Source organism: Schistocerca nitens, unplaced genomic scaffold (assembly GCF_023898315.1).
Source record: "Schistocerca nitens isolate TAMUIC-IGC-003100 unplaced genomic scaffold, iqSchNite1.1 HiC_scaffold_468, whole genome shotgun sequence".
Classification (NCBI taxonomy): domain Eukaryota; kingdom Metazoa; phylum Arthropoda; class Insecta; order Orthoptera; family Acrididae; genus Schistocerca; species Schistocerca nitens.
Window position 1 is genome coordinate 9114887 of NW_026046001.1, and position 11973 is coordinate 9126859.

An 11973-nucleotide genomic window follows, 5' to 3' on the forward strand; every position below is an offset into this window, starting at 1 on the left:
ACATTTTTATGCCTTGGTAGTCTTCTGCAAGGGACCCATTGCATGCAACTTGCCATCACAATATTTTGCTGAAAACTAGTACACATGGGTCTGCAGCGATTCCTGGTGTGTTTGAGACTGACTGTCAATGGCAACTTACAACGTTCATCTCTATGACTAACTACGAGTTAGGATCTTAATGTGGCCACTTTTATTATTATGCCACATTATGTGGTTGCAAGTGATACAACATTCCTTGTAGACAAGCTGGATAGTCTTCACTGATGCACCAACAAATTGGGCAACTTAATTCACTGGCACATCCAAAGATAATAGGTCTAATCTGTGGTTTCAATCCATTGTACTACACTGATTCCTTTTAATCGACTGGCACATACACACCTCTTCAATGATGTGGCTTATGTCAGCAGTGAAGGCTCAGACAACGGGCAGGTATCAGTTCCACTCCATCTACAGCATTTCAAAGGGGCCTGTGTGCTCTTTTAAGATGGTGAACTTATAAGGCTGTTTACACAATTTTTTAAGTACACTCTAAGGAAAGAAGAAAGTTGCACCACACAGGAATTATCCAAAGGGTTGAAATGAGTAAATGTGCTGTTCATGTGCAGAGAAACAAATGATTACAATTTCAGAACACTTGGATGAGTTATTCAACAGGAAGAGCATCACAAACTGAGGGAGTCATTAATGCATTGACAACCTGTAGCCCATATGCAAGCAGTAATTCAGTTTGATATTGGTTGATACAGTTGTTGGGTGTACTCCTGGGGGATATCATGCCAAATTCTGTCTAAATTGTGGACTGGAGCACTGAAATCCCAATATGTTTGGAGGGCCCTGCCCATAGCACTACATTCTCAATTGGGCACGGCAGGTCTCGGAAAGCATAAAGACGAGCAGTAGAAGCTCTTCTCATATGCAGGTAGGCATATCTGACTGAAATGTTAACTCAACATCGTCTGCAATGAAGGGCAATAAAACGGTGTATAGCACATTGTTCACATAGCACTGTGGATTAAAACTGAAGGGATCTTGCTACGAAACTAATGGCACCCCAGACGATTCCTCTCGATTATCGGGTCATCTCCAGGCACGTCTTTGGACTGGAATCTCAATGACGGGAGTGGATTGGACTGAGACCAATGGTCAGCAAAGACATGTCTGGAGCTGCTTTGGACAGCAGTGTGATACCAACCTGACTATTGCCTGATAACCAGGAGTGATTGACTGGGATTCCATTTGTATTTTGTAGAAGGACCTCGTTTTGGTTTTTTTTGTGACGGCCTTCGTAGCGACAAACACCGCCACACTTTTAGTAGCGGGCCGACCGGTCCGCTGGAACAGTGAACAGAAAGATGAAAACCCAAACACTCGGATTGAATGAAAGTCGGTACTTATCTTTATTACGAAGATATAGAAACACAGTGGTGAACTTTGTCTCTACAGAAATCTGTCTAGTTCGAGTCGGGGCAGCTAGGTCAGCGTCGGCTGACGACAAATAACAACTCTGCTGCGATGTACCCACACTGACTAGCAAGTACACACTGCGGTGGCGAGTATACAACTGAGCGGCAGAATCCAGAACTGTCCTAGCGCTCGCGACTCCAGCGCTTAAGAAGCCAGAAGCCAGCGGTGGCGCGCGCAGACTTGCGGCGATTTCCTGTATCGCTGGCGCTGCTTATGCGGACGGCGTCCGGACTTTGCTGCTGCCAACCTTTTGGCAGCGGGCTCGGGTGGCATTACTGGCTAGGATATAACACTCCTCCCCCACAAATCGCCGCACCGTCGTTGAATAATGACGTGGCGAGCGTCGACGGCGGGGGAGGTGTCAGGCCGCAGGCGTAGCAGAAGAGACCGGGGCAGAGACTGTTGTCGGTGGCAGTCCCCGGTCCGCACCCCAGCATTGGCTGCGCGGGGCCTCGGGAAACACCGACTGAAAACCGAGGTCAGGGTGCACGCCTGTGACCACGGGTGCAGCTTCTGGTACTGGACGCGACGGGGCGTCGGGACCCACGAAGAGAGGCAGCGTCTCCTGACGCTGCGTCGACGGCTGCTGAGTGGGCGCCGGACAAGGCGCTGCGGTGTCAGACTCCTTGGGGGTGCCCAAGGAAAGCGGCTGCAGGACAGGCTGCACAGCCACCGCTTGGGAAGGCGGCCCGGCTGAGGGGTCGACGTCCATCAGCTCCGAAGGCGGCGGCGACTGAAGAGGGACCGCAGGCGCTGGAGCGACCACCCGGGGCGCTCCCGTATGAAGCTGCGCGGGAGGCATCAACGGGACGCGCTGTCGGCGTGGCGACGGCTGCTGCTGCTGCCCTGGGGGCGGCAGCGAAGTCGGAAGGCGCGGCTGGAACCCGCCGCGGACCAAATCTGTGGACAAAGAACGAGCGGCAGAATCCGGGCGGCCAGCGCGGCGCAACTGGTCCTGATGCCTCCTGTGCACCCCAGTAGCACCTTGAACAGTATAAAAACCGCGACCCTGGACACTTATCACGGTACCACGTTCCCAACGATGGCGACCGTGATAAACTCTGAAAAAAACGGCGTCATTGCGCTGAAAACGCGTGCGATGCTCAGAAGCGGCGGGTCGATCCGGGGGGTGCAACAACCGTAGTAGGGTGCGATGACGACGGCCGTGGAGAAGCTCCGCAGGCGAAGGGCCGTCGCGTGGCGTGGTCCGGTACGACGACAGGAACGTGATGAGGGCCTGCTGACGAGAGTGCGTAGCACGAAGGCGGTCCATATGATCCTTGAATGTGCGTACAAAACGTTCCGCTGCACCATTCGATTGAGGGTGGAACGGCGGAGTAAGAACATGGCGAATGCCATTGGCAGAACAAAAACTTTCAAATTCAGCAGAGGTAAATTGTGGACCATTGTCAGACACTAAAACTTCTGGAAGACCCTCAATACAAAAAATTGAAGTCAACGCCTGTATAGTTTGTGCAGACGTTGTAGACTGCATGGGCACAACAAACGGAAAATTACTAAATGCATCTATCACGATGAGCCAACGAGAATTCCAATATGGACCAGCGAAATCAATATGTACTCGCTGCCAGGGACCGGCAGGGCGTGCCCACTCAAAATAGCGTTGAGGCGGAGCAGCTTGGTGTTCGGCACACGTCGAACAATCTGTAGACATCTGCGTAATCTGCTTATCAATGCCGATCCATGTACAATGACGGCGGGCAAGCTGCTTGGTGCGGACCACTCCCCAATGACCTTGATGCAACAAGTCGAGGACCTTGGATTGGAGCACTTGGGGAACCACGACACGAAGCTGGTCATTCTCGGTGCGTAACATCAAAACTCCGTGCGAAACAGACAACAGATGACGTTGCGGATAATAGCGACGAACCACAGGATCCGATATGTCCTTTGCCTTGGACGGCCAACCACGTTGAACAAAACGTAATAGTAAACTCAGATGAGGATCCGTAGCTGTCTCACGTGCCACCTGACGATAATCAATCGGAAAATCCCGGAGGGATTGGTGCTCATCGGCGTCAATCTGATGGCAAGAGTCGTCAGAGGAATCGAAGACATCATCCGCAGCAATCGGCAATCTAGAAAGCGCGTCAGCGTTTGCATGCTGAGCCGTAGGGCGATACAGTATCTCATACTGGTATTGTGATAACAAAAGAGCCCAACGTTGTAGTCTCTGAGCTGTCCGCTGAGGAACTGGTTCAGACGGATGAAACAGTGACGTCAGGGGCTTGTGATCTGTTACTAAATAGAATGGTCTACCATAGAGGTAGTGATGGAATTTTGTGACACCGAACACAATAGCCAACGCTTCCTTGTCCAATTGGCTATAATTACACTGAGCTTTGTTTAGCAATTTAGATGCGAACGCAATAGGACGTTCGGTGTTACCGACTCGGTGAGACAACACAGCACTGAGGTCGAAAGAAGAGGCATCACAAGCTAACACCAGAGGCTTGTTAGGGTCGTAATGGACCAGACAACGATCACTCAATAAAGCCTCTTTAAGCTGCTGAAAGGCTGATTGGCAATCAGCCGACCACACAAACGGAACATTCTTACGGCGGAGACGATGCAACGGTGCAGCAATCTGTGATGCATTAGGAATAAACCTAACATAATATGTCAATTTGCCAAGAACTGCTTGCAATTCATGCAGATTGCGAGGGGCGGGCAAATAACGAATAGCTGCTAAATGTGACTGGGAGGGATGAATGCCTTGAGCATTAATAACATGTCCCAGATACTCCAACTCCGTAAGGAAAAATGAACATTTATCGATGTTGCAACGTAGGCCTGCCTGAGACAACACTGTAAACAAACACTCCAAATTACGGAAATGTTCAGCAGGCGTCCGACCGGACACAACAATATCGTCTAAATAGTGGCAACACGATGGCACATTAGCCAGAAGTTGTGACAAAAAACGCTGAAAAACAGCTGGAGCTGACGCACAACCAAAAGGCAAACGCAGAAAACGGAACAACCCCAACGACGTGTTTATGACAAAATACTGTTGTGATTGCTCGTCGAGGGGCAACTGCAAATATGCTTCACGGAGATCAATTTTGGAAAAGAAACAAGCTTCCCCTAACTTACCCATCAGCTCGTCCGGTCTAGGCAAAGGAAAAGAATCAATGACAGTCTGAGGATTAACTGTCGACTTAAAATCAGCACACAAACGTAATTTGCCAGACGGTTTCTTTATAATAACTAAGGGCGAAGCCCACTGGCTCGCTGAAACGGGGTGAATAACACCGTTGTTTTGCCAACGACGAAGTTCATCTTCTACAGGTGCCCGGAGGGCGTGAGGCACTGGACGAGCACGAAAAAATCGAGGCTGAGCATTATCTTTTAACGTAATATGAGCGGCAAAGTTCGCAGCACAACCTAGTTCGTCTTTAAATATGTCACTGTATCGTTTACACAAATCTGTTATGCTGTCTTGAGGAACAACAACAGAATTAAGTTGCAGCACATTGTCTTGTATAGACATGCCAAACAAGTCAAAACAGTCTAATCCGAAAATGTTTACACTGTAGCGCGGACCACTGTGAATGAAACTGTTTTTGTATTGCCCCGGAATGTGGCTGGCACGCTACATACACCTAACACAGGAATGTGTTCGCCACTATAAGGAGCCAAAGAATGTTTTGCCGCTGAAAGTTTAGGGCGGCCGATAGCCGCATACGTAGCACTATTTATGAGAGTCACAGACGCACCAGTGTCTAATTGAAAATTGAAGGTCTTATCCTGGATGCGTAGCTTCACAAAGAGTTTATTACACTGTCTCTGGATCGGTGCAGTGGAGGCGGAAGACACAAAATCAGCGCGTTTAGCGCGTGTTCGCTGCTTACGACAACTCGTGGGTTGGGCGGGTGGAACAACAACTCCCGCTTCACTTGCAGTCTGTACATTACGTTTTACAGCGTTTGAATTACGCTTGGGTCGCATAGCAGAGGGCTGGGTGGGTGGCTTATTGCGAACAAGTTTATTACCCACACTAACCGTGGAAGAATCTTTAAACGCGACCTTCCGGGCGGGCTGGCTTTGAATAACATGAATATCCATGGGCTGGGCAGCACTAGAATTGTTCTTGCGTTTACGCAAACACAGTCTGGATGTGTCCTTTCCTTTGACAAAAGTAACAAACCGCGTTTCTTAACGGGCAACGTTCACGAGGATGAGCAAGAACACACTTAGGGCAAGACGTAAGTCTATCATTTTGCACACGCGGCTGACGAATGTGTTTAACATGACGCGGCCGGCTAGTGTTTACAGTCTGACTCTGCCGGTGGGGCCGCGGGCGTGACATAACTTGCTTAGCACAGGCAATTTGAGAAATACATGGCTGATCTAACTCACACTCAGCATAGTCAAAAGTATCTTGGGCTTCAATGATGTTCATCAAAGTCTCTAATGACGGGTCAGGCAACTTTAAGATAGCAGCACGAATACGAGAATCTGCAATGTTTTGAGTAATAGCGTCTCGTAACATGACATCACTGTAGGAAGCTCCACACACACAATTAAATCGGCACTGACGGGTGAGGCCCCGTAAATCTGTTAACCACTGTTTATTAGATTGATGTGGCAGTTTCTTTAATCTGAAGAACTTGAATCTGGCTGCTGCCACATGAACTCGCGACTCGAAATACTCAGCAAGCTTGTTAACAACAACGTCATAGTCTAAAGCTTCTGGCTTGGATTCCGGGAACAACTTACAAAGTAGTCGATAGACTTCCACGCCTGCAGTGAAAATTAAATAAAGCTGCCGCTCATTACCTGTGATTTTGTAGACTGTCATGTGCGCCTGCAACTGCGCGAAATATTCTTGCCATTCTTCTCGTGCCGCATCAAAAGCACGGAAGGGTGGTGCTGCTTGTGCATGTTCCTTTTGTGTTGGTGGATGAGCCGCTTGTTTGGCGATTGCTTCCACCAGACTGTGTATTTGCTGACTCTGTAACAAGATCAACTGTTGTAATTCGGCAGACATAGTGAACACAATGAAACCAGCCCCCAAAATTCTATCTCAAGAAACAAGTTGAACCAGCCCTGCACACGAGTTCGGAAGTCCTCGTCGCCAGTTTTGTGACGGCCTTCGTAGCGACAAACACCGCCACACTTTTAGTAGCGGGCCGACCGGTCCGCTGGGACAGTGAACAGAAAGATGAAAACCCAAACACTCGGATTGAATGAAAGTCGGTACTTATCTTTATTACGAAGATATAGAAACACAGTGGTGAACATTGTCTCTACAGAAATCTGTCTAGTTCGAGTCGGGGCAGCTAGGTCAGCGTCGGCTGACGACAAATAACAACTCTGCTGCGATGTACCCACACTGACTAGCAAGTACACACTGCGGTGGCGAGTATACAACTGAGCGGCAGAATCCAGAACTGTCCTAGCGCTCGCGACTCCAGCGCTTAAGAAGCCAGAAGCCAGCGGTGGCGCGCGCAGACTTGCGGCGATTTCCTGTATCGCTGGCGCTGCTTATGCGGACGGCGTCCGGACTTTGCTGCTGCCAACCTTTTGGCAGCGGGCTCGGGTGGCATTACTGGCTAGGATATAACAGTTTTCATCTGTGGCTTTCTTACAGAATTACAGTACACAACAATGTTCCAAGTCAGGGCCCGCCAAACGCTGCACAGTGTGCATACGTGCGGAAGTGCTGCGCACGTGTGCGACGGCGACATCTGTTATTAGACGTGTGTCCTAAATGAACGGCGGCGGCTCCTCTTCCCTGTTTATGTGCTACAAGCAAGAGCATGACATACCCAGTCTCGTTTACCCCTGGTGACCGTAACTTTGACAGAGAAGTACTGAGAAATGGCAGGTACTGTGAAAAAGCAAAGAACGGAAGATCTATGTTCTCAGTCGTTTCGATCAAGCATCAGTGATGAAAATCTCCCGTGGCTGCTTGCGTTTGTCAATGAGCCGTGCTTTTGTGCCCGATATTAACTATATCATTTCTCATGACCAGTGATAAACGTGTTTGGATTTATTCCTTTCATAATTAAAAATTATTGTTTACTAACTGTGCATTATTGCCTCATTCTGCTCCGTGTTACATTATTATCAGGAAAATTGGTCATTAAACCGATTGTTGTATAATTACATTTAGGTTTTTTTTTTTTAATGTGTGAAGGGCTACGCTCAGCTGCAGTCGATAAAACATAACAAGCATCTAATTGTCGGTTATTATGCAGATTTCAGACGGAACTGGTGAAACATATAGCAATAATGGTACAGGTCATCATCGAGAGGTCTGCGGTTGTCATTCTGTTCATCGGTCAGTGAGACAGAAATTATGTGGATGTAACTGAGGGCACCGAGAATTAGTTACAGGAAACCTTGCATTGGTTTAATGTTATTTGAAACCATGACTAAGGTTTGTTGGAAGTCGCTAAGTGCTCTCTGTCTTAAATACTAGATCAAAAACATTACGCGTATTTACGTGCCGTCAGTCAAGCTGCCTTAATAAAAACCCACGGTTGTTAATTGTATTACTTGTCTTACTGGGTTAAACTGTTAACATAAATACAGAGTATCTCAGCTAATGGATAAAGCGACATCTGTGGATTGAAACATGAACGCTGACGGCTGCGGCGTGCACGCTGTGACCCGCAAGTTGCACGTGTGCAGGAGCACCGCACGCGTGCAGAATTTCTGGCCGGCCCTGTTCTAAGTACCATTCTGTTGCCTTTCATAGCAAGCCATCCTTGTGAGGAGTGGCCCCTTATATTGCCCCGGTGTATCAGGAGAATGACTCACGCCTGTACAGTGACAGATGGTCTGAAACAGTTCAGTCGGGTAAGTAGTTCTAATTTTCACCCACCAGAGTCCAGTAGTGCACAGACTTTCAAGAAACAGGTCAAGAGAATGTTTTTGGGAATTTTTCTGTTTATTTCTTGATGGCTCTTTTGTTTGTTTATGTTTGTACAGTTTTGTATAAGCTTATAGCAATGTGAATGAGGTCTATAGTAAATATGTAGATCGTTGTTCTACTGATGTACACTGTACAGTGGGGTAGTTTAGTATCATAATATGTTAAGTAAGTTTATGGTGAAAGCAAAGCCAATTTGAGTGCAAATGAAAATAGTTTATACTTTACATTATTAACAAAGTATCTGAATGTTCCATATTTATTTTGGGAAAGTACAATTTGAAAGTGTGTTATTTGTTAGTCACGAAAAGTGCGGACTAACGTGGGAGAATAACGTTTTTCTATTAGCCTTAAAGAAAACTGACCAATCTGAAAGTACCCTGGTATTCTTTATGCATCTTTTCTCTTGGATCTATAGAATGATTACGGCAGTGTAAGGATTCAGAGCCCTGCCTTTCAATGGTATGGTCACATGTAGTATGAGCTGCAAAGGAAGTTATAATTTGCCAGTTTTTGTTGTGCTACATGTTTCGAAAGTGTAGGCATATATTATTCTGGTGTGTTTTATAGAAAGTTCGGTTTTCTAAGTAACTTTGTGTATGAGAAAACACAGTAATTCCACGTGGCAGATTGGTGACTAAAATCGTGAGTGCATTGCACACTGATAATCTTAAATGGAAATGCTTGCCATACTATTATGAACAATCCGTGCTTAGTAGCTCTTCAGATTTCGGGAAATATGTTAACATAAACTTGCTAACGTAAATGAAAGGGTCTGTGCATGACAATGTTAAGATTATCACGGGCTTGGCAGTGAACGTCTACATTATCAATGTACAGAATTTAAAAATGTTTTTCCAGTATTTCAACATTTCATTCAAAATTAAGATCTTTTCCTGATTCTTAAAACAGTTACATTGTATGCAGCCTGGTGCGAGTTGCAGTACGTTAGGTTTCTGCTCGGATTTCCTGCCGGCAAACTGCTGCAACTAGTTGACTGGTAGCTCAGTTTCTTTTTACCAGCACCTACCTAACTTGGCTTACATTTCAACAATATAATGCCTGCCTGTACATGGTGAGAATTTCTAGTGCTTCTTTCATGCATTCCAAACTCTACCTTGGCCAGCAAGGTCACCGAATTCCTCTCCAACTGAGAATGTTTGGAGCATCATAGGCTGGAGCCTCCAACTAGCTTGGGATTTTCACAATATAATACACCAACTGGACAGAATTTGCCACAATATCCCTCAGGAGAAGTCTGTCAATCAATACCAAGCTGAATAATTGCTTGCATAAAAGCTGGAGGTGGAACAATGTGTGAAGCTCTTTCTGTGGAATAAATAATCCAGTTTTTCTGAGAACGTAATGATTTGTTTGTTGGTACTTGTACATCACTCCTACTGGTTTCCATCCCATTCAGAAAATTCCTTTGTAGAGCCTTTTTTATGTCTTAGAGTGAACAAAATGCATCTGAACATTTGGTGAATTGTCTCGGAAAGAAACAAGAGTTATAAACAAAATGCTTTTACCGGCCTTCAGAGTAATCACCATTACCTACAACAGACTTCTGACCTCAGTTGTCAAACTGTAGGAAATGGCCAGCCAACACTTCTCGTGGAATCACTTAAAGCACCATGGGCACACAACGCTGGATGTCTGCATCATTGCCGGAGATGATACCTGATGTTATCAGTACTATCCACAGACCTTGCAGCAGTAAGTGATGTGGTGTTCATTGTCTTCCCAACATCCCACAGGTAGAAATTCATCATGGATCAAGCCCTTTCCATCAAAAATTGTGATTGATATGTCTTAATCCCAGAGTTTTTTGTCAAACTTCTTTTGGGAGGCAGGGAAGATGATGAACACAGTTGCTTGATGGGCTGTGGATTGTACTGGTGGCTCCGCCTCTCATCTATAATAGCGCAGATATCCAACAATGCGTGACAACTGTGTGTTCAGTGACTCCACAAGAATTGTTTGCAGACAGTTTCCAATAGCTTTACAACAAATGTCAGAAGTGTTTTGTAGCTAATGGTGATTACTTTGTAACTTATGTTCCCTTCATTTTCTGAGACCATTCACCAAACTTTCCAGATGCACCTTGTACAAGAAGCAATACACACATTGCTCTCTTACATATACCATCAAGTAACATGTGCATGTAGATAAGTCGCATTTTGTCCAAAGAATGTGTTGCTGAGAACTGGACAGGCATGTAGAACAGGTTGAATATGGGTTAGCGTTGAGGTAACAGTCATTGTTCTCTCCCGGTATTGGCATATTAGTTGGGAGAGAATAATCCCATGTGAGGAGGATTGACGAAAGAGCATTTAAAAGGCACATTGTAAGATATGTGAGGAGGGGAGGCAAATAACCTAGAGTAGCATCTATCGACCCTCTTCACTGAGTGGTCAGCACATCTGACTGCCATGCAGTCGAGCCTGGGTTCATTTCCCAGCCATGTCAGACATTCTCTCTGCTCAGGGAGTGGGTGATATGTTGTCCTTATCATTGATTCATCATCGCCAGCATGAAAGTCACCCACCATGGTGTCAAAAGAAAAGACCTGCAAATTGTCAGCCAAACTTACCCAGCCAGTGACTCCTAGGTATCAATGTCCATACGATCACTTCATTCCACCTAGGGCAATAGAAAGGGAAACGTACCAAAGAGGGAGCAATAGCCAAGTATGCTAAACGTGATGGGCTATAAACTAACAAGGATACTTTTTCAAAATTTAAAAGCTTTTGTCCAGATTGGTCACCAAAGTCTGAACAGTATGGCCTTTCCTCAGAAACATAAAGTGATCAGAAGTCCAAAGTAGAAACTGGATTGATATCTTATCAGTGTACTATCAGATATGAGGCTCCTCTGAGATTGTTGATGGAGGTTTTTCATTTTCTCCTACATAAAGGGTGAAATGAACTCCACTGAAAAAATTCAGTTGGTGGTTCAAGGATGTTTTATGAGTATTTTGGTACAATGGACCCTTGATCTCCTGTGGCTCACTCCAGGGTAATAATGTAATTATGATTTATTTAGTTTGGTAACTTCATTTCTTCTGAAAAAACACTGTCCAGACATGTTAATGTGACTACCTGTCAAAACCTCGAATAACCTCTTTTTCCGGTGCACACCATTGCGAGACATGCAGGAAGAGATTCAATGAAATGATCATATGGCGGACCCCATCTGGGCTTGATCAGTTGCCTACTGCAATTCTTTTCATTTTATGCTGCTTTTGAGACTTGCTTGTTGATGACAAGAACAACACAACGCCCACTTTCCGAGGAGACAAAAATCCTGTATCCAGCTGGGAATGAAACTGCCCCCCACGTGCCTGTGCGGTTCTGTATTAACAGGGGTGTGGAGCCATGATGATTTCATTGCCAAGTCCAGCTGTTCTGGGTTTTTCGTGTGAGGATCCACGGAGAATAAAGCCTGGCAGACGGGTTCCCACAGATTCTCAATTGGTTTAAATCCAAGGACTTCGGTGGCTAGGGGCATATGATAAACTCATCCTGTTGCTGTTTGAACCACACATGTACACTGCAAGCTGTGTTGAATTGTATTGCTGGTAGACGTCACCACGCTGAATA

The 11973-nt window shown here is 46.0% G+C and overlaps 1 protein-coding gene across 1 annotated transcript; it reads right to left on the minus strand.

The window, feature by feature from the left end:
- Positions 1 to 1828: 1828 nt before the first annotated feature.
- Positions 1829 to 10589, minus strand: LOC126232372 (uncharacterized). The gene is made up of 5 exons (XM_049942646.1): positions 10457 to 10589; positions 8260 to 8441; positions 5665 to 5920; positions 5271 to 5618; positions 1829 to 2367 (listed from the first exon to the last, which is right to left on the minus strand). The coding sequence occupies exons 1-5, from the start codon at positions 10587 to 10589 to the stop codon at positions 1829 to 1831; spliced, it is 1458 nt and encodes a 485-aa protein (XP_049798603.1).
- Between the last annotated feature and the right edge of the window lie 1384 nt (positions 10590 to 11973).